The sequence below is a fragment of the Carassius carassius genome, chromosome 3 (assembly GCF_963082965.1).
Source record: "Carassius carassius chromosome 3, fCarCar2.1, whole genome shotgun sequence".
In the NCBI taxonomy this organism is placed as follows: domain Eukaryota; kingdom Metazoa; phylum Chordata; class Actinopteri; order Cypriniformes; family Cyprinidae; genus Carassius; species Carassius carassius.
The window spans coordinates 29,503,582-29,526,923 of NC_081757.1; the positions used below are offsets into that span (position 1 = coordinate 29,503,582).

The 23,342-nt window shown below is 36.7% G+C and overlaps 2 protein-coding genes across 3 annotated transcripts in view; one reads left to right on the forward strand and one right to left on the reverse strand.

Moving 5' to 3' along the window:
- lrch4 (leucine-rich repeats and calponin homology (CH) domain containing 4) overlaps positions 1-5,586 on the forward strand; it is a 43,163-nt gene extending 37,577 nt beyond the window's left edge. Inside the window, exon 18 of one of the 2 annotated variants that reach the window (XM_059535727.1) lies at positions 124-461. In XM_059535727.1, coding sequence (XP_059391710.1) covers positions 124-351 — 228 coding nt within the window. In that variant the 3' untranslated portion in view covers positions 352-461. Of the gene's footprint in view, positions 1-123; positions 462-5,195 lie in introns of those variants that run through there. The other variant, XM_059535737.1, reaches the window with a different exon arrangement.
- Positions 5,587-11,713: 6,127 nt separating this feature from the next.
- adam19a (ADAM metallopeptidase domain 19a) overlaps positions 11,714-23,342 on the reverse strand; it is a 77,377-nt gene continuing 65,748 nt past the window's right edge. Inside the window, exons 19-23 of the mRNA XM_059535748.1 lie at positions 22,149-22,290; positions 17,358-17,454; positions 16,482-16,724; positions 16,109-16,290; positions 11,714-12,222 (exon numbers count right to left, since the gene is read on the reverse strand). Coding sequence (XP_059391731.1) covers positions 12,171-12,222; positions 16,109-16,290; positions 16,482-16,724; positions 17,358-17,454; positions 22,149-22,290 — 716 coding nt within the window. The 3' untranslated portion in view covers positions 11,714-12,170. The remainder of the gene's footprint in view (positions 12,223-16,108; positions 16,291-16,481; positions 16,725-17,357; positions 17,455-22,148; positions 22,291-23,342) is intronic.

Genomic DNA, 23,342 nt, shown 5'->3' on the forward strand with positions numbered 1-23,342 from the left:
TAAACTATCCCTTTAAGAGATCCGGCTTTAAATTGGTCTTTGTTCAACAGTGTGTCCAAACCTCTTTGTTTGTCTCCTCTGCATTGTTCTTCCTGTCCTTTTGTCTGTCTCTCTCTTTCTCAGATGGAGTTGTGTTTAGCGACTGATATTCTGTGCAGTAAGCTATCTGCAGTGCACCGCTGTGTGACGGCGCTCCTGGCAAAAGCAGGAGGAGAGGAGGAGGTGAACGAGGACGACGGCGGCACCTCTCCCTCTGTCTCTCCGTCCTCCCCTTTTTCCACCGGCTTCCTGCTCTTCTACTCTCTCCTCATGGCTTTGCTCTATCTGTTCTACTGCCACCTTATAGCATAGTGTGAGCGAGTGTCAGTGTGTAAATGTAATGGATTTTGTAATGGAAGTCCATCATCTCTGTACTGTGTACACTGTCACACACACCGTTGATGCCATCTGACATATATATATAAATAAATATATCAGAGCAAATTCCTTACCCATAATGCCTTTGAGCTAACACATTAAAGCTCCCTACAGATATCTTAAATGTTAGTTTTAGGACTTCAGAACTACAATAGTGAAATATATTGCTAATTAATCAGATGTCTTGATCAAACATCCACATTTTTCCACACCACAATGCTCCGAAACAGCAGTATGTGGAATTTATCTGTACATAGACATGGTTTCCACTAATGAAGGGCTTTTCCACCTGATTGCCTTAGCATCGCTGGTGATACCAGGATAGTTTATACACCTTCTAGTGGTCTTTGCAAAGGATCTTGTTATCCTAAGCGTTTTAAAGCACTGGCACAAATTCTATTTGGTTCTCGTTGAAGTGCCTCAGAAGCTTGCAGGTTCCTTCTGTTCACGCAGCAGTGTGAATGAGTTTGTAGCAGCTGGTAAACAGTCTGTTTAACAGTGGCTAACAGTGTGGCGATGGTACTTCTCAGCTGAATTTGGTTTAATTCACACGTTGTGGAAATCTGTTAGGGTCAGGGCTGAGTGGACTGTTCACTTTCCTTTCCTTGTTTTGGTGACTGTGACCATCAGAGGGCAGTCCTGTTCCTAAACTGTTCCTTCCTTAAACACTTTTTGATGGTACTAATAAGATTCAAAGCTGTGTTAACTTGTTACTTTTTGTTATTTTCGAACGTTCGTTTTGGTTTTCTTGAGAGCATCTTTAATATAATTCTTATATGCAAGCAGTTGAAGATTAAGATATTGTTTCAGCTGATTTATGTTCTGCCGAAGCTGCATTTGGTGGAAGCCCAGTCTCACTGAGCACATTACGGAAATCTGACTAATTAAATGTAACAAATTAATTGAGTAATATAATTTAGGTTCAGATGGGATAAAAAAAAAAACTGTGGGCATTTATTTATTTTTCAAATTTGCATAATGCACATATGGCTATACAGACATCTCCAAATGACAAATTACACAAATTTTTTAACTAAAGATGAAATGGCTGTGAGTCTAACTTCTCCACAGCCTTCTTCGTCTGCCGTTTCCTGTTTCTAAATGCGGCCCTAGAGGTTTTGTAGTCCTGTAAAATGTGCCATGAGCACCCATCTTCCCCGGTGCTGTATGCTGATGTTGCTTTTGTATTCCGTGCCTACTTAATGTGATTTAGGAGCTTTGCCGACAGTTTACTAACGAGCAGCTTCTCATCTGGAGAGAACGATAAGAAGAGAGAGAGAGAGAGACTGGGAAATAAGACTAGGTTAAGGGATATGCTCTAACTAGTTACCAACGCAACATCCCTCACCCTACGATGTCTTCAGTTGAAGTTTTATAATACTGTACATTGTTGTCAATGCTAAAGCTAATCGTTATAGACATTTTAATTTACAATGTCCACTCTGATAATAAACCCAGACTTCACATTTAGCATCGATAGACTTCCTCACAGTTGCTCGAGAGGCTTCAGCCATATGAAAAAATGAAAATAGTGATATGTGTGTTACATGTGGAAGGATTTTACAGAGGATATGACATACGCTAGACTCAGTTTAGAAGGCGTTAATCTACATGAATGTTTCCGTCCAAATGTTACCTAGTGGAAACTGTTGCAACACATGAAATGTATTTTGTAATATTTATAAAATACTGTGTATTTAAGAAGTTTATATTGATATAAAGATTTGTTTTTGTCTGTAAAGAAATGATTAAAAAACTGAAACACGGATTTTGATGTTTTGTCTGCTGCTTTACATGTGCTCAAGTCAAATGTTGCTGACTGACTGTTGCTCTCGCTCATGATTAATTCTGCTTTAGTTCTCGTCTCTCTGCTGAGGATGAAATCCTCACGTCAGCTCGTCTCTGTAGCTAACGAGTCAACATATTCTGTGCCCTTTACCAAAAGGTAAGTGTTGATCCATTGTGTGGGTAGTGGAAAAAGAGAAGTATACACTATGCTGCACAGTGGGGTCCAAAGTCTAAGACCACATTGAAAATATATTTTTACTCCCACAGACCTGTGGACAGTAGAGCGCTGCTGCCATTAAAGCATAAAATAAAAAAGTAAAAAAAAAAAAATTCAATTATATTTTTTTATGATTACTAAAAATAATATTTGCTTGATAACAGAATTGGGGGAAAGAAAATCATGTTTTTTTTAAATCTTGTGGACCCTATTGTGTGTGCTTGTTTATACTGGAAGGTAGGTTTATACACTACCCTTCAAAAGTTTGGGGTTGAAAGAAGTCACCAAGGCAGCATTTATTTGATCAAAAATACAGTAAATTCTGAAATTTTGAAATGGAACTGTTTTCAGCAGTCTGCATACCTCCAGTCTTCAGTGTCACATGATCCTTCAGAAATCATTCTAATGCTGATTTGCTGTTCAAGAAATATTTGTCATGATCAGTGTTGAAAACAGTCGTACTACTGTACATGTTTTTGTGGAAACAGTGATATGTTTTTTTCATGAATAGAAAGTCCCAAAGAACAAATTAATTTGATCGATAATATCTTTAGTGTATCATTATTGATGTTGTGACTGTCACTTTTGATCAACTGAATGTGTCTACTAAATAAAAGTATTCGTTTCTTTAAGAATGGAATGCATACAGTACATGCACATATAAAATGCAATGTTCTGTAAAATATTTTTAATATATAACTGCATGATAGAACTGTTCTTTAGATGAAAATATACTACCACCCATCAGCACAAACAACTTTATAAACCCAAGGACAAAGAAAATAAGTGAGCATTTAAGTGTTCAACACTACCAGCTATTATTAGTCATATAGTGACAATGGAGCTTTAGCTCATTCTTCTTTTCAAACACATTGCATTTAAGTGCAACCTTTCAGGTTTTGTCTGTAGACACTGACTCTGCAGGTAGTGTTCGAAAGGACTGTAAAGCTGCTTCAAGCATTTGTACAATTAATCAACACTTAAAATAGACGAATGTCATTCCTCTGAGCAAACTGCGTTTTTAAATCACCAAAGACTTTCTTCCTAGCACACTTGGCAGTGTAACGGTGTTAGTGCACTGATTAGGATGCTATCAGACACAGTTGTAGTTACACTGAAATCATGTGAAGCACCTTATCTGCATACAGGCGTACTTTCATCAAAAATTATTTTGGTCACTTCTGTACTCATTAAACTGTGTCAAAGCATACTTATGTGCTCATTTATTTCCTGTTTATTATTTTTAATTATTTATTAATTAACTGGCCAGCTCATTTTTCACTTTGATGTTATAAAAGTGCTTTGTGTTCATAGGGGAGAACAGTTGCTATTAACCCTCTATGGTGTCGCTTTTTCTCGTAATTATGGAATGTTTAAAAAAAAATGTCTCTACCATTACAGAAAATCAATTTTAATTTCAGAATTCTCCTATAAGTATGTGTTTCTTTAATGAATTGATGAATTTGTCCATTTGGAACGACCAACTCTTTGTTTATAATACTGTTATGAGGTCATCATGCACTCTTATTCATTGTATTATTTAAGTTTTCTGAGCACATGAATCACATAAATTAAAGAGTTCTACATTGTTATAATTATATATAAAAAAAACCCTTCCAAATAAATAATTCCAGCAATAACTGGTGCCCCTAACAATAAAGAAATGCATCACTGACAATTGCCATATGGCTGAATTCATATTTTCTCAGTTAACTGTAAAGCTGTATTAGTAAACATGACAATATATGAGCATAAACAGCCATTTTAAAAGAGAAGCAGCTAAAACCCAGATGTTGAAGAAATATTTTAATAGAGCAATAAGAAAAGCTCTTGAGCATGTGTTGACCCCCAGTAAAAGACAAATGATGTGTCTTCAAAACAACATTATTGGCTTCTTTAAAGACTGATTATAATTCAACAATTCCACTTGTTTTTTTTGTTGTTGTTGTTGTTGTTGTTTTTTCTCAAAAACAAGACAGTGAATTGTTTCCATTTGGCCACATGGCACAATAGAGGGTTAAAATCATAATACGTTCACACTCTAATACTGCTGCACTTTGATTGTGTTAAAGCAATGAGCTTACTGCAAAATCCGATATATACTGCAAGTGATAATACATCGTGAATATGGCAATAAAAGCCTTTTATCAAATGCAACTCGTACACAATCTATACTTAATGTATGCGGCTAAGGTTGACTGAACTTAATAATTGAAATGCATGATGGATTTTCAAGATGGTGACTTGCTGGCTTGTTATGCTCCACTCACTGTACTTGAAATGGCATCCTCTCTGAAGTGCTATAACTGCATGGCTGCGTCTCTGAGAGATGGTGTCTTAAACGCCACTGCAGTGCCATAGCGTCTGCAATTCAAAGAAATGATTTTGTGATCAAGTGCTGTGCTGCATGCATTCCCTGCCTTTCCTCTGTCACGTGTTTCAGACTGTCACAAGTACCTCTAATTGCCACTTTGCTTATGTGATCATGTCTGCACCTGGGGAGTATCTTGCATGTTGTGGGTCCTTGAGATGACAGATGGGAGTTGCATGTCTCAACCATCCTTAGGTTCATGGAAAGCTTTTTTTTTTCAAACAGAGTGCACGCCACGCTTTAGAATCTCCTCTTAGAAGCAGATTTCAGGGACTGCAATACAAGAAGCAATGTTCATAGAGCCTGCCTATGCCAAGATGGTTCATTGCTTGATTTTATTATCTTTTTTTTGTGTAAACAAACTTATATTGGTATTCTTTTTTTATCATCAAATCCCACTAGGACACACTGTGTCCGCCGCAGCTGATTCTGGAGGAAGAGGGGCTCACTCGCATCGCTCAGACCGTTCAGACGCTTTTGGAGTTGCCCACGTCAGGTTCCCGTCGCTCATCCCGTCAGGACCCCTCAGGGCTTCCTCTTCAATCCACGACTCAAAATCAAGATGCCGCCTCCTAGTGCTCAAGTGATTATTTCCAGCACATTTCAGTTGCACAATGTATTATTATAATTTTTTTTAATGTTAGAAATGGTGATCAGAAGCCATCATGTAATAATACCAGCTTGACACAATGTTACAATGCATGTACAAAGGAGTTTATGTAAATTGCTAGCTCAAGTTCTTTGTGACTGAAACAGAGGAAATGAAGGACAATAAAGCAAATTTAACTTAAAACTTCTCGTCTGTTGCATATTTCTGCAGAATATATGACACATGATGCAAGACGTTACCTAAATGAGCCTCGTTACTGAGGTAGTTGGCCGTTCTTGTGTAATCATTTTGTTGGTGCTTCCTCATAATTGAAAATTAATTACGTTTGTAATCTCAGCTTTATTACAATGCAAATTTAATTGGTTTTTCACAGGTAATTACTCTTGCGGAGCGGCAAAGGTGGCAGTAAACCTGTGATAAGCTAACAACAGCTCTTGGGCTCCGATTGTGACATTTTGTGCAGATTTGGAGTGTCGGACAAACAATGTGGCTCACTATAGCTCTGCCACGGCTCCCTTATTTAGCAAGAGCTGTGTGTCAAGTCATCTATTTAATTTGTTGTGAATTAGAAAGTAGTTTATTAAGAGTATAGCTAAAAAGCTGAAACCTTTTAACCTCTGTTTTATTTCAAACCAGTGACTGGAATAAAAATGTGAGAACCTTACACAGTTGGGAATAAAGTGAGTTGATTATCTAGCTCATCATATTAAACAAAGCCTAAAAACCTAAATTGCTTAAATAGAGTGATTCAGCAGCTCGGTCCACAGGACTTCAGTGGGAAGCGGTCTGGATTCTGACGTGACTCTAAAACAATGCATTTCTTGTATTCGAGTCATTATGTTTCATGTAGCCACCATGTTTCATGACTCACTCGGTCTCTCATCTGTTGCCGGATCACAGTCAGATGTTCTGATGTTGAATGTCTTGGTATGGTTTGTAATCAAATGGTCTTTCAGTTTCTGCACACCAATCAGGCCCTGAAACGGCATCATACTTCTCCATTAGCATTACATCACAGCTGGGATGAGGTTTAGCTTTTAGTACACAGTGTTCTGTTTTCCAGGAAGATACTGTTTACATCCAACAAAAGACTAGCGTCTGACTAATTTGGCTGCTTCTGACATGTGACAGTGTATATTTTATTTAGATGTCGAGCTTTGTCGTCAACAACAAACGTATAGATTTTCATCCCTTTTTAAAGATGCTTTTGTTATTCCAACTCTTCACAATTACTGTACGTGATTAGTTGCATATTATTTGCATATAGCCAAACCTGTCAGATTTGCAGCCCACTAGCCGAGCTGCACTGATCTAAATGAACATTATGCCTATATTAACTATCTTCAAGAGACTGTGAGTAAGAGCATGAATACCAACCTACAGATCCTGGATTTACTGTGCTATTTTTACAGTGGTAATCAAACTGTGCAAAGCAGCTAATTTACTCTGTAGGAGATTTGTTTGTTTTTTTTTCTTCACTAAATCTGCACTATGGGGAAGACTACCGGGGCTAGTTGTCACTTTATTTTTGACTTAAGTGAGTTTTCCTCAGGGTAGCGTTTTAGAAGGTCAGTCTGTGTATAGACATACCTAAAGTCTAGAAGAAGCTATTGAACGTTTCTACCACTGTTATTCAGGAAAAAATGTGGTTCAATGAACACACAAACCAGCTCTTTATTGATATTCTTATTGACTGCATAGAGAAGACAGATTTTTAACTGTGCCGTAGGCCTGTGAATATTATGCGTTTCAATAGCTTTCCACAATTTAAATAGCAAAAACAGACAAGGTAACAAAATAATAATAATAAATTAATAAATTATATTAAAAGAACATCCAAAACAACGTGTACATAATTTGACAACCAAAGTGTCACTTTGTTTCTGCAATATCTTATAGGAGTTTTCTCCTCGTTCTCCATGGATATCTAGAGACGACAACATATATAATAATATTTTAGTTTCACTTGTGATTGGTATTTCACTTGTTTAGCTTTAATGATCATTAATTTTCATCAAATATTATTTGGTGCCTAATTCAAAAATGGTTTGATCCATTTTTCTTTATTATGCTAAATGGATTTTTTAATGTTGTTGTATTGGTTTCTTGTATTCGTGGATAATGGCATCTTAATAAATATAGGTTGCAATGGGATTAAAAGCTGCTTTATGATCAGAGGTAATAAACATTGTTCATTAATAAATATATATGCAGAGAAAATACTTGATTGTTTGTCAGTTTTGTTGAATGTGATTGACATATGCCTAACATTACAGCTTCCAGGTGTCCATTTTCTGAAAGCAGGCTAAAAAGTCCTTGTAAAACACTTAAAAGGTTCTGAATTGCTAGAGATGATTAAATGAACAGATACACCGTTTTGAACAAGTATGTACTTAAATCCACTCAAAAAAAAAAAAACCTCAAATATTTGCATATGAAAATGTTGCAAACTAGATCTGCACTGCATCACTGTAGTGGCTGAAGTATGGGGTTAAAGACTCTTGATGCATTTATTCTTAAATCAGCTTTAATGGAAAACAATATATAATTTTGCCTGTTTACACAAATTAGCTGCATTAATTTTCAATATGCATCTAAAAAAAGAGAAAGAAGTTCCCACTTTTAAGGATGGTTTTTAGATTCATTGTACCCTATTTGAACTTTCAGCGCACCAGTATAAGCCACAGAAGTTAACATATCCTTACTTCTGTCATGAAAACAGCTGAAGAAGAAAGAGTTCCCCAGCAAAGTACCTTTTTTTGTGACGCTCAGAGGGGAAGATGAATCTGAGAAGTAACATAACTGAATTGCTATCAAAAGAATGAAATGTCTGATTCAGAGTTTGGGTGAGAAAACAGCAGCTATTGAGATCAGTTCAGTTCTGCCACTCTTCAGCTTTTGAGCGAGAGATTTTTATGTTTCTAAAACGGCAAACTGTCACTTACGTTCTGCTTTGGCTTTCAAAAGCACACAAATTCACATTTTGGACCAAAGCAATAGCAGTAACAACGATGGAAAATTGTTGGAAATTCCACAATCTACGCCATTGGATATAATGTAGCCGTGAGTGAAAGGCTGACAGGCTCTATAGTCATCACATGCTATTTTACATTCGGCCCCAAACAGAGCTCTGCTGAGTCCAAAAGCTGAGCTGTACTGTGGTAGACATACCAAATTGATTACAGGCGGCCTGCATCAAATATTAATGTAAGCACTTTCTTCAAAGTGCATCTTTAATGTGGAGTGTAATACTCCTAGACTCACCTGACCAGCATCAGCTCAGACCAGACCAAGATCGGCTCACTTTCACAAGCATGTTGCCTGATGTGACCTTGATGTTGTTGTAATGGGAAGTTTCGTTTTTGCACACAGTCGGCAGAATCAAAGAACAGCAGTCACACGGAATCAATAGTTAAACATAAATTGTACTCTGATGCCTCAATACTGTTAATGTTTTCCCCCAACAAATGTAATGAAAATCAGAGTTAAGTGCCCTGTTTGCTGGCCACTGAGGAGCTACTGCTGTTTCAATTTATAAGCAGCGACGCGGTCGACTCTCATGTCCGACCCGATATGCAGTGACATTTCTAATTTGTAATTTGTTCTACATTCGTGTATCATGTTCTGTTCCATTGAATTGAATGCTACTGCCTAACATTACATTTCAATTACGCTTTGTCCCATTGTTCTGTGCTCGACTCAATTGGATTGCGCTCTATTGAATTACTTCTTACTCAGTTCTGTTTCATTCTGCTCTTGTCTTATGAAGTTAAAGAACAGACTGGCTTCCAGTGATATTGACTCACCGATGATCTAGTCACATTATCATGGACGTTTCAGAGCATATGGCTCTATGTAAGAGCCTGTAACCTCTCCAAGTTTTCTTGTTCATCCATTTGTGCGTGTGGCTTTGTGGGATATGCTATAATGCGGGGCAGAATCCAGTTTAATGTTTCACCTCTTCGGGCAGGTGCTTATCTGTGCTGGACTGCTGCATCTGTTCGGTCATCAAAGTTTTGATGTTATAGACTGCAAAAATAGTCCACTTTCTGTGTTCTGGCAAGAACTATTCAATGTGTTCGACAGACTAAGTTAAGTTAAATGAAATTAAATGAAACGTAGTTCGTTTAAAAAGTAATATTGGTCTGTTTCACATCAGAGGTCTTGACCTTAGATTACATCTTAAAACGTCCAAAACAATCTAGTGACTAAAATCAGAGAATTATCATAGGTGGCACTACTTTAGTTAACAGAACTATGAGAAATACTACTAAAGCATTTATTAATCATAGTTAATGTTTCCAAAATACTAATGCATTCGATACATTATCAAAATTAATTAGTATCTCTTATTTATCAAGAATAAATAAGTAGTAAATAAAATATAAATAATAAATACAAATATTTAAATACATAATAAATACTGTACCAAATTGATACTGTAGCAATATCAACATATTGCTAATGCATTATCTAAAATTTTAGAAAATAAAATAACACAAATTAGGTTTTAACCATTGTATTATGTATCCTGTTCATTGAAAGTGTCATACAATGTAAATGTCTATATATATATATTAGCATAACATTAAATCACACTGACTGCACAAGCATTTTTAGTGTCCTGTTTTATTATTAGGGAATAGGTGCTGATATTGTGAGTGGGTGATTCAGTCCTATTTTCTACTACATTGCTTGATTTCCTCTCCCGACGTAACAGCTCCGTTACCTTTTCCTACATAATTAATCACACACCATATCCCATAGACATGAGAGGGATGGACTCAGGGTATGTAGGAGAGTGAGAAACTAGATTTAATTAAAACCAATACAATGCAATGTACACGAGCACAGCATGACAAGAGCCTGCTCAGCAGACTGAATATGGCCACGACACTGAGCAGGATTCATTTCAAGTAAAAACTAAAATTGAAGCGGAGAGGCTGCTCGTCAATTTAGAGCGATGAGTGTTTCTGCTGACAGCAGAGTTTCAGTTCCTCCCTGCCCTAAAATGTTCCAGCCGCAGCTGTCAGTGGAGCTTTATCGGTCCATATGAGGGGGTGAGGCAGGTCTCACTGTGTGTAATGAGCTGCAAATCAAACAGAAGCCTCTCTAGGGTTTGAGATTCAGTTGCAGAGAGCCACCGTTTCATGCAGGTGGGGTCATGTGGTACTACAATCCAGCAGCACTTCACTTGAACATCTTAATATAGAGCTCAAAACCACACAGGTTAGTGTGCTGAAACTCAGCTATTAGATACAATCTGGTTTAGAAAGAAGACATTTTAAATACACTTTTCAAGGCCAAACTCTCTGCTGTACCGAAGGTCCAAAAAAAAATTTCCGCCAGTCATCGTACGTTATAAATGCTTTCTTCTGTCATTAAAATCATACATTAATTTCTGTTAGAAATATAGGGAAATATGCATTCCAAATCATCAACTTGTGATGACTACAAAACTGACTTGCTGTACTTCAGCAATAAAGGTTGACTAGGACTAGGACATTAACATTTACAATGATAATGATTCCATGCAAGTTACGCTGAGTTCAAGAGAATGCATCGATTGGTAAGATATGCAAGTAGCTCATTCGAGACATTATCACTTTTCCAATGCAATTTTAACTAATATAATTTTACGTATTTTATGAGGTTGCTCCTACGAATTCACCACCTCGTAAAATATGTACATTTTTCACAAATCATACGAATTCGTACGTGGTCATACAAATTTGTATGATTTGTGAAAAATCATACGAGATGGCAAATTCGTAGGAATTAGAACGAATGTCCACCCCTAAACCTACCATTCGTACAAAATCGTAAAAGTGAGATCGTCCGAAATTAGCCACCTCCTAAAATATGTACAAATTGCCATGAGATTGGACTGCACTTTTCAAAGGAAAAGCACATGAATTAGATTTTTTTTTTTTTAATAAGCCGATTTAAAAATGTTAACAAAAAGACGTTTATGGTCAAAATTTTAATACTAAATTAGTCTTTAGAGACAGGTTTTCCTAGTAGACTAACGTAAGACTAAACCAAGTCTTTGTTCAGGAAACCAGTTTTAAATTATAAATAATTTTTAAATACCGCTACTATTTAGTTTGTCATTGTTTTTTCATCAGTTTTGCACAGAAATTGCACACTTAATCTTCAGTTTTTTTTAATTACAACATTATTCATTTTTACAACCAATATTCTCGTATAGAATTCACTGTTCACTGCAAATCTCTGTTGATTTTAACCTGATGTAAAGAATAAGACCTGATGTAAAGTCTGCCATAAAGTGAGGACGACCACAACAACATGGTGTCTAAAAACGTATAACATATTTTATGTACCAAACACAAAATCACATACAGCACAGTACAACAAATGAAACAATCGAGGCATTAAACAAAACAACATCTTTGGCACTTGACAAATAGATGATAGTCAACCAAAAAATGTAAACAAGACAGAGGCATAACACTAAAACGCAACAACAATTAAGTACAAAAAATTGCAAGGTGAAAAAAAGTCAAGGTTTTGGCAATGTGATGGTCTATCCAAAACGTTCTCAGTCTGCATGTTTTCATGCAAAACCGCGTCATCTACGCTGTGCCCGGCTGTATTTGAGCGCCGGTTTGCGAGGCCTCATCCAGGGCCCTAGCACCATGCTCTTCCATCCCTTGTAAGACAGCTCACTATAGTACCAGTCGCCAAGGGTCTTTATTTAGTGCAAATAGGCTGGCTCCAGTCTATAAAAATGAATCCTGCAAGCATCATTTTCGGAAAGCGGATGGAACTATTAGTGGTTTGGGTCCTGAAACAGGTCTGAAAGAAAAAATATAAAAAATTGGTTAGATATACACTAGAACTTTTAAGCAAGTCACCTGCTGTACTGTTATAACAATCTCACTGATTTACAGAAATATCAGAAATTTGTCTTACTTTCTGGTTATATAAAACAACAACCTTGAGTTCCTCTTAAAGTGTGTGAGCGCCATTTTCTCCCTATATTAATTTTATATAAGATAAAAAAAAAAAAAAGATTTCTGACTATCAGTTTATCCGTACAGTTGCAAAAGCAAAAAGATCTCACAAGATCCTTCAATTTAAAAACTTTATACTGTTAAATGAATGTTTTCCAAGGTTGACCATCACTTCAAATGAACCGCTTATACCTTTCTTTTTGTGTAACAAAAACCAAAATATAAACATGATATCCTGCTGAGCCTGTCAAAATGAAATGCACTTTTCAGTATATACAGTCGATTCCTCCGAGTCTCACTTTAATGTGTTGAAAATGAATGTGTCTTTTTATCACAACTTAATACTAAGCTGCTGCCGCCACTGGGAAGCTATAGACAGATTTATCTTCACAAGCTGAGATTCGGTTGTTCTTAGATTGGAGGAGCATGTAGTGCTGGAGACGAGCAGAAATGAGGCCTGGATGTATGTAGGTGCAGTTATTTCTTTAAGTTATGTCTATAAGTGCTAGACTGCTGCGTTTGAGAACTGATAGTGGACTAGCATTGATGTGAAGACTCGAGGAGAGAAAATCTGATTTCAACTTGAAAAATTCCATTGGAGCATGTGTAATTCCCCAGAAAACCTACTACTGTATAGACCTTTTTCCTGAGTAAACAATGAGCACTGCCATTACGAATTCTAACTTTCGATTGGACACTCTTTTTTTTCTGTTCCCCATAGGAACCCATTCAAAAATTGCCCATTTCTTAAAGTCTGCAGCTTTGTGTCATCTACACACTCATTCAACTTTTGAGGAGTGAGGCACTGACAAATGACGGTCACTGTAAAGTGATGGTGCTTTGGAGCCATGTGCTTTGTAAAAACATTTTAATAGCTTTAACATTAGATTTATAAACTCGGAATATATGCTGATTTGAGAAACACTGGAGACCTGAAATGTTAAGCATCCTTTCGAGTCAGGCGTGACTTCCACGTTCAGGAAAAATGTCTAAATGAACGAGTAAAACCCGGTCCAAATGTTTGATGTGTTGTAAAAATGCAGTCCTATATTTACTGCCTTCAAGAATAGGTAGTGAGGTGAAAAGAATCCCATAAAATATCCAAACCGCACGCTTCACCACCCACTGTTTGGCACACTCATTTGTATCTAACATTGCCTCTGATCCATTTGGTCTGGCAAAGAAAAACAAAGCATCAAATAATTAGAGCAGACAGACTCTCACTCATTAGGACTGCCTTTCTTATTGGGGAATAACTGTTCAGTCAACTGCTACAGTTAGTATGCTAATCAGCTAATGATTTCATAATTCACAAATTTTGGTGTGAGAATAAGCCACAAATAGTGAGTGGAAAAGATAATTCAGAAAATTCTTAAATTCAATACATACTACATATTGTAACTTGTCACTAACCTGGACAACTGACATTCATTAGCTCCAACCAACAGGAAGTCAGCCATTTTGGATTTTGTGAAAAGGGCATGCCTAGACTATAGGTGAGTTTATATTCACACATTTTCTTAATCCAAATCCATCCAATATGATTTTAGTTTGTAATTCAATTAACATTTTCATTCACATAAACTCTGTATTCATACAAAACTATAGCGCATAAGCAAGGACCCTGTCAATACATCAAAACATTTTTGGAGTTAACATTAGCATTGTATTAATGCCTTGATGACAAAGGCTGACAAATACAGTATATCAGAATGGTCACATAATCAATTACATAAACAAGTAAATATAGCCTCTTCCACTGACCAGTTTTTAAGCTGTAAACCGTTTCAGAGTTATGTGCCCTCTAGAAGCTTGCTTTATTCAAGTGAATGGTGCATTATTGTGCCATCCCAAAGAGATCCCAAAATCTTTTAAATTAAATATTCCCTCCTGGTGGAATGATCTGCCCAACTCAATCCAAGAAGCGGAGTCCTTAGTCATCTTCAAGAATCGGCTAAGAACACATCTCTTCCACATTTATTTGACACTCTATCACTCTCTATTCTAATCCTACTCTAATCCTACTCTATTCTAAAACCTTTCCCCTTTTAGACTTGCACTCTATTCATTTACTAATGTCTTGTTTTCTTCAAAAAACAATTTTGACTAACATTTAAACATTTGATTGGAAAATGCCAGATCTACTCCACACAAATTCATACGAATTGAGCTCACTTGAATTGACTCATGTTTCCTTGAAGGCTTTTCGATCCTAATAAACAATAAACAACAGATTATTTGGATGCATGTAAATGTAGCTATTGCGGATGCAAAAGTGTGAACAGATTTTGGATATCTCAAACGTTCTTATCATTATGAGTGGTTAAATAAACGTCAAAACAGGGACACAGGAAGTGCCCAATAAAGGTATATTCTAAGGCCTTGCTTACACCTAGTATTAAGATGAAATTTGGTCAAACTGATCACAAGTACTGTGGGTGTAAATAGGGTATAAAATGTTTTGAGCAAGTCCACTTTCATCCACTTCCAGAGGTAGGCTAGTCGAAAACATATTACTCTCATAATGTGAACGCTCATGAGGTCAAAACAGCCACAAAAGCCTCTCTGACTAATGATCTAATTCTAAAACATTACAAGACGTGTAGTTGAAGTGGGTTAGCCAGATAGGATTTAAAAATTGCAGTCTGTAATCGTAAGTTTGGTAGGAAAGCAAAAAAATTTCAATGTTGTCTTACCAGTCCTGATTCTAAAACAAACCCAGAGCGTTCAACATAGTTTTGTTGCCATCATGGCAGAAATGAAAGCTGCAGCTCTCTGTATCATTTTCCATTGACTTCTTTCATGTTCTAATGTACAGTGTGATATTACAAGTTGAAATTCTGACCATATTTTTTTTTTCAAGTGCAGTTTACCAATTCCAAAACACATCAGTCTTAATAACTACTATTAATTATAAATGTAATCATTTATAAGTGATATATAATTGTCCATGAAGGCTTGAAGAGAAAAAACTTCTCATATTCAGGTGTGCATAATTATTAAGCAGGTTTTGTTATAGATAAAATGAGCCAAAAAAGAGATTTAACTCAAACTGAAAAGTCAAAAATAATTAAATGCCAATGAGAAATATTAAAAACTAATGCAATAAAGAAATTGCAAAGTTAAGGCATCACCACTGGACTGCAAAATACTCAGTGGATCAGAAAACACAGGTGGAAAAAAAAAGATGCATGGTAACTTCAAAAGAATTAAGAATTAAGGTAAAGAATTAGGTGTGAAACCATCAGGAACCATTCAGTCTCCAGTTCCACAATTTTCCAGAACTGTAGTCTCCAGAAGTTAAAGGTGTCAGGTTCTAAGAGATTTTGCTTGGCTAAAAAATCCTAAAAATGACCCTCACTTAATAAGAATAACATACTGAAGTGTTATATATATATATATATATATATATATATATATATATATATATATATATATATATATATATATATATATATATATATATATATATATATATATATATATATATATATTTAAATATATATGGCTATATAATGTACATGAAGGCTTTGTAAGCAGGTGTAAATGAGAATGTGTTTCCCTTGTCTACTTCTTATCCGATCAACCAAAATGCATCGTAATCTCAGGTGTAAACTAGGCCTAAGTGATTTATCTGATTTAGATCAAATTGGTGTTGTATATTTGATTATAGGGGCTCATCACATGGATATCATCTCATCTGTGGAACTCATGATATGTTTACTCACCGGAATGCCTTTAAAGCGGGAACAGTGGTCACTTTTCCTCCAGGCTTGGGGCCAACTGAAGGGGGCATCATCACCATGAGCCCCCCACCAGAGGGTTTGGGCTGTGCTCCACGAGCAGGGCTAAGAGGAAGTGGCCTCCGGGGGGGTGTGGATGGGGGTCTAGGCTGTTGTTCTGATACCATCTGTATGAGGACAGGAAAAAGAAGCGAATAAGAATTTGTTCAGGCTCTCTGGCAGCATGTTCACAGATTGTTTCAATACAGATTAAAACAGGTAATTCAAGCAGCATTTCATTTGATGAGATTGTGACCTACTTTGGCTCCCACAGTGATTTTGATTAAACCAAAAGAATATGAGTACACTGAATTCTCACCAGTGGTGAGCGTGATGGGTTGAGGGGGAGAGGCTTCTTGGGAGGACTGAGTTTCTGAGGTGATGCTACAGATTTGGGTGTGCTGGGCGGCCTGCTGATAGGCGGAGGAGGTCGAGGTCCTTCGATGTTGCTCAGTGATGGCGATGGAGCCGGTCGAAGGGGACGGACGATATTGACTGGCTGAGTACCGTTGGAAGCTGGGTTTGGCCTCAGAGGAAGCACCTCTTTGCTGGTGTGAGGTAGCTTGAGAGGGAAAAATAGTAAAGGGATGGGATATTGGTGATGCTAAATGACTGGAAAATTCAAGTACACATATTAAGTCAAACTAAACACATACTAAACAAACCCCATTATAGATATCAAACTTAAAAAGGCACTTCAAAGGACTAATGTCTCGACAGAGGTGACGGGGGTCATAAAACTGATGAATGCTAGTGAAAAATCTTAATATATAAATGTTTTTCCTGAACGTGGAAGTCACGCCTGACTCTTAACCGACAGGATGCTTAACATTTCCGCTGTCCAGTGTTTCTAGTCAAATTAGCATATATTCCGATTTGATAATCTAATGTTAAATTTATTAATCTATTAAAATGTTTTTAAAAAGCACATGGCTCAATAGCACCATCAATTTACAGTGTCGCGATGACCGTAATTTTCAGTGCCTTACTCCTCAAAGTTTAATGAGTGTGTAGATGACACAAAGCTGCCAACATTAGCTACAATTAAAAACAAATGAGCGCTATTTGAATGGGTTCCTATGGAGACCGAAACAGAAGATAATCCAGGTGGAAGTTAGAATTCGCAATGGCTAGGTGGGTATGTTACTATGTAATTTGTAGTGTATCTCTGTATTTTGATATGATTTAAGCATACCTTGAGATTACCACTTCTGTTGGAGGGTCCCACCACCTTCAGATGGAAAGCATGGTTTAGGTGGCCATTCTTCCCCTTTTCAACGGAGCCCTCATTTCTGAAAACATATAAAATCACATAGAAATAGACAAACTTTGTTTTTTTATCAGTTTGATAAAGCACAATATTGACTTCAGAGTTTCAGTATGTGAGCATGTGTGTATGTTCATACTGTGACATCAGAAAGTATTCAGACCGCTTGAAATGTTTTCATAGTTCACGATAGACTGGAATATTTATTGTATTTGACAATATACCAAAAAGACGTGAACATGTCATTTATCATGTATGTATGAAGAAATCTGAAATCTATTATTTGCATTAGTATTCAGACTCTGTGTAGCTGTGCATGCTGTGTGTGGCAGTGATGACAGCAGGAGGTCTTCTTGGGTATGATTTGCACACCTGGATTACCCCTCCCCCCGCCCCATCCCGTCCTTGCAGATCCCTTAAAACTTTGTCAGCTTGGTTGTGAATAGTTTGTCGACAGTATTTCTATGGGGTCATTTTAGCTGGAACACTCAAGGCCAATCCAGGATCATCTTGGCTTTGTGCTCCAGGTCATTTTGACACTGAATGAAGAATCTTTTCTCTTGACAGAGGTTGTGTGCAGGTTTTCTGCAAGGATGACTCTATATATAAAGCCTATTGCTGAGAATAACGCTTTACTGCAGCTGCGCTTAGTAGTCAAATAAAATGATTACAAGCAGATATTTATCAGGTGCAGATATTTTAATAGAAAAGAGAGAATTTGTTTATTCATTTATTTTGACTTACATTCTCTGTCATACATTTAATTTAGTTGTTACCCAATATCTGTTTTCCCAAAATACATGGGAAATACTCTGAATTGCAACCGTGCATGTCATATGCCACAATCACTACTTGCTTTGGAAGTGATAGACCTCTGCTTTTTTTGCTTTTTATTCTACACAGATTTTTCCTAACTGACACTGATGCAAAACAGATTTAAGCATGTCCATTTGAAGCTGCAGGAGATATTCTGAGATTAAAAGTATTACATGAATTGCCTTAAGGGGATTGTTCTCCATATTTTTACATCATTTATTCACCCTCACCCTTCCAAGTCTAGGATTTCTTTCTTTCTTCTGTGGAATATAAAAGACAATATTTCATAGAATGTTGGGAACTAAATGGTTTTGGTGACTATTGATTTCTATTGTATAAACAAAAAAACAAAGCCACTTCTTAAAATATCTTATGTTACACAGAAGAAATAAAGAAATGCATATTTGGAGTGACAGAAGACTTCGAAAATTACTGCAGAATCTTAATCTTTGGGTAAATCAGGTGCAAGAGTTGTTAAGTGGAAACCTTGCTGTTAGCAGATGTATATCAGTAATTGTGGTGCATTAGGTTGCGTTTAATTTAGTGATTTTACTGAAACTAAGAGAGTTCAAATGTGAGACCCTACGTGCCTGGGAATCGCTCTGTGCCAAATGCGACCTGGTTTGTCCCTGACTTGAAGAAAGGATAATACTGTACCTAATCTGACTAACTTTTAATGTGTTAATGACTGGGGAGGATTCAGAGTGAAGTAACCTCAGTTATCTCACAGCAGCTGCTGTTTTCAGCAAATGTGAAGAGAGATCACATAATTAGATTTCAAAGGATACTGACAGCTGAACTAATCGCATATTTTTAGAGGGTCTTAGATGAAAGACAGAAGGCTCTTGCACTCTGTAGAACAGCTAATATTATTTCTTATAAAAGTCCTTTAAAAAGCAGGTCACAAAACAATTGTTTGAAACTATTTGACAAAGCAACATGTCTCTTAAATAAAAAAATAAAAAAAGATAATTAAAAACAACCCAGCTATAGAAAAGGATAGGGGGATCACTGAGTTAATATTATCTAAGGGGCCAGACAATCCATAACTGTGTAAACGAACAGAAGGGGTTCTTGTCTATAAGAGATAAGATTATGTGATATGGCGAAACACATAAGGAAAGGAAGTCTCTTCAAAGTGTAGATTTGGTACCTTAGATTCAAATCAAGTAGACAAGCATTATGGATCAAAGAAGGATCGACCAATTTACTTTTTTGAAAATTTATAATCTAGCAATTCAGTGGTATGAGAAGCTCCTTGAGCAAAAGAATTCAGATATTGGATATAGGAACGATGAAGACATTATCTGAGAAACCAATATCTGCTGAAGAAGTATGGCTTCTATTATAATGGCATTAATCAGCAGAAAAGTGGCGAAGCCTCGGGAATTGATGGTTTTCCAACTGAATTTTACTGCAGTTCCATAAAAGTACTCCACTCACAAAAGCCATGACATCTATATTGCTTAAAACGAAAATTCCCATAAGTATGACTTCTCTCAGCCAGTTGTGATAGGACGGAACCCATTTCTCATCAACCTTGGCTTGAAAGAGCCCATTTATGCTGACCTCAAAGTCAATAGCAAGGAAAAGTCTTTTTTTTTTGTGTGGTTAAAATCAACATCTATTTATGTCAAATGTAAGGCCGATGTCCTTTTATCAATGCAGAGTAATGTATGTTTTTTTTTCACTTATAAGTAATCAGTAAGTCATTCTAAAAAAAGCAATTCAAGTCCTGCTTCAAACAAAGCCAAACAGGATTTAAATGTGTCCAAGGTGTGTGCTTTCTCACCTACCGTGAGTTAAAAGCCATCAAAAATGTTGACATTAGCTATAAAATCACAGGCTCCAGCAATAGAGACAGTTTGTTATCCTTGAGAAATATCCTTGTGTAAGACGGATGGCCTTGAGGACACAAAGACTATGCTGTTGTCACTTTTATTTCTAGAAATCTAAGAAATAAAAGCTGTAGGAATCAGTCACACCACAAATTTGCATGAAGAAGGTAATATTGTGCTGAATCACTCAGCATGGCACAGGTGGTACTTCTCAATGCGGTCGAAATTGCTCACTTCAGTTCTGTTATTCTCTCACTCACGGTATGAATTCAGTGGGTCCCTCCTGGAACCAACTACCCAATTTACCTAAACAGACAGTTTTAGGATGAATGGCTTAAAATGTCTTCTATCTGACAACACCGAAGGCCACTGCACCTTTAGCAGCCTTGACTAGCTGGACGCGTTTTATTTATTTATTTTTTAATGGATACAATCTCAAACAACTAATAAAGTTCTTAAGTTAACTTTAAATAACTTTTTTAGATTTTTGCTTTGCTCTGCAAATACATACAGGTGTACCTTTCTAAAATCACATCCTACCGTTGGGATAATTTACTTTTAAAAAAGTAATGCATTACAATATTGCGTTACTCCCTAAAAAGTAGTGCGTTATGTTACTTTTGCGTTACTTTCACATTACTTTTTATATATGCGCAGGGCTTGATTGTTTTTAATATATGAAGTTCTATTTATAGCAAATCTATAAACCCTTTCACACTACAAAGTGTAATGAATAAACCTCAAGCTGAAGGAAAAGTAAATTCATGTCTGTGCAGTAGAACACAGGAGAACAAGGTTCAACACTCAGAGGTCAGCAGCAAAGACATTAGTTAATAAACTAGGATCAGATACGTTTGCGTTAACATATTGAATAATTGCAGGTTTGCATCATATTCAGAGTTTGCATTTCACTGTTTTAATTCATTTTAATGAATATTAAATCAGTTTTTTTTTTGCGAGTGAGATGAATTAATGGACATTCACATTTAGTCTAGAACTAATGTTCACACAGCGCACACAACGCCCTCTGTACTTCTGATTTCTCCCGATATGGGGACAGGAGACTTGTCAGTCAATAAATGGGAAAACCAAGAAACTGGCATTACTTATTTAAAAAAGTAACTCAGATATTTTCTTGTAAAATTAAAAAGTAAAGCGTTACTTTACTAATTACTTGAAAAAAGTAATCTGATTACATAACTCACGTTACTTGTAATGCATTACCCCCAAAGCCCCTTTCACACTGCGATTCCGGCAAATACACGGGTAAAGTGTTCCGGCAATTGTTCCCCGGTCGCTAGATTTTGCACTTTCACACTGCCAGTGATTACCCGGGATATGTGAGTGCTTTCACACACAACCCGTAAAGGTCCCATAATGATACTTGACATCAGGGCGTGACGTGTAATGTACGAGTCGAAAACGTTAGGCACGTTATACTTTCACTGAAGCAAGCGAACGATCTCGGCGTCAGCGCAGAAAGTGAGGAACTAACTGATCTCTGCTTCATTACAGTTTGCACATTTTTTTTTTGTTGCGAACGTTGATCTTCCTTCAAAACAGCCGGTAAAAGAGTCGCGCGATAACGTGCGTCATCACACGGCATTAGATCTGGCTTTTGTTCACACAGCGCTCGTACCGGGATTGAACCCGGCAATGTTACTAGGTCCCCGACCCGGGTTCAATGCCGGAATCAATCCCGGGACGTGTTTGCTTTCACACAGAAGGCGACCCGGCAATGTTCCGGCAATTTGCCGGGTCCGACGTGCAGTGTGAAAGGGTCTCAACTCTGTCACTTCCAATCAAATGAATTTGCATAATAGGACTAAAAAATAAATTCTGGAGATGATCAAAAGAAACAGGACACATCTGAGTTCAATACATGGTCTGAGATTTTAGCTTCCTGCTATTAATCCATTCAGACTTCTATGAACCCATTTTCATATGGCAACTGTGGTGGTTTGTGTGTAAATGGATATGTATCAAATTTTTACCAAAACATTGAAAGGGTCTGAACACTTCGTAAAGGCACTGCATAAGTGTGTGTGTGTTGCTACAGTAATACCTGCTGGCTTTGCTCTTCTCTCTCTGTGTTCTCCACTTGTGGTAGTAGGAGCTTTTTATCTTGATGCAGTAGAAGGCAATAAGTACAGCAGGGAGAAGCACTAGAAAAGCAAAGAGCAGCCCAACAACCAATCCCACCTGACCTGAGGACAGATATAGAACATACAGCGACTGTTAGACAAGGGTCAACAGCAAACACAAAGAGAAGTGCTTGCCAAATATCTGCCACTCTGAATAATAGATCTCGTGTGCACTGCATTCACTCTGTACTATAATAATGTCTATGGGTATGTTCAGAATCGCAAATTACCATGCTTTTTTCTTTAGCATACCACCTTAAATTTCTAAAACTTGCAACACAAAACCAGCGGACACTCTCGCTCTTGCAATGCAATGCAACTTCTATTTCCAGTGTGACTTGAGAATGGGAAGGGATATTAATTGTGTATTTTAATTTATTCTATTTTTTTTTTTTTTGAAGTCTTTATTGCTCACCGAGGCTACATTTAATTTAGCCAAAAATACAGTAAAATTACATAAATACAGTTATGTTGGGAAATGTCACTAAAATTGAAAAGAACTGTACTTATTTTATTGTAATATAATTTGAAATATTTATTGCTGTGATGGCAAAGCTAAATTTTCTATTTTCTAAACTACTCTTTGAAATATTTAGCATATTTTTAATTTTATTAAAAAAAATATATATATATTAGGCAGTATACTGAGTTTGCATTGAGAAGTATTTTAGTATTCCATTTAGAACAAAAGTCATACATAAATGAAATGAGTGAATAATAAATGCAGGAACACTTGAGATTAGGGAACACCTATTAATTATTAACTACAAGTTTTCCCTCAATGAACTCCTAATATGCTGCTTATTGTTAGTAAGTAAGGTACAGAAGCGTTGAGAAGGGTTAAGAGATCTAAAATCTGGTCATGCAGAATAAGGCCTTAATATGTGCTTTATAAGTAAATAAACAGTGAATATGTTAGTAATTCGCACACAAATAAGAAACTAGAACATAGGGAACCTTATCTAAAGTGTTACCTAAATTCATAAATTCTTAGATCTGCTCTTGAAAAGTTTCAACAAGCAAAGATATCACTGGCTTGAGTCCTGGAAAGAAAAGCTGGACGGTAGAGATTAATGGTCAAGGTGACATCTGATAAGAGGTGCTAGGAAGAACGG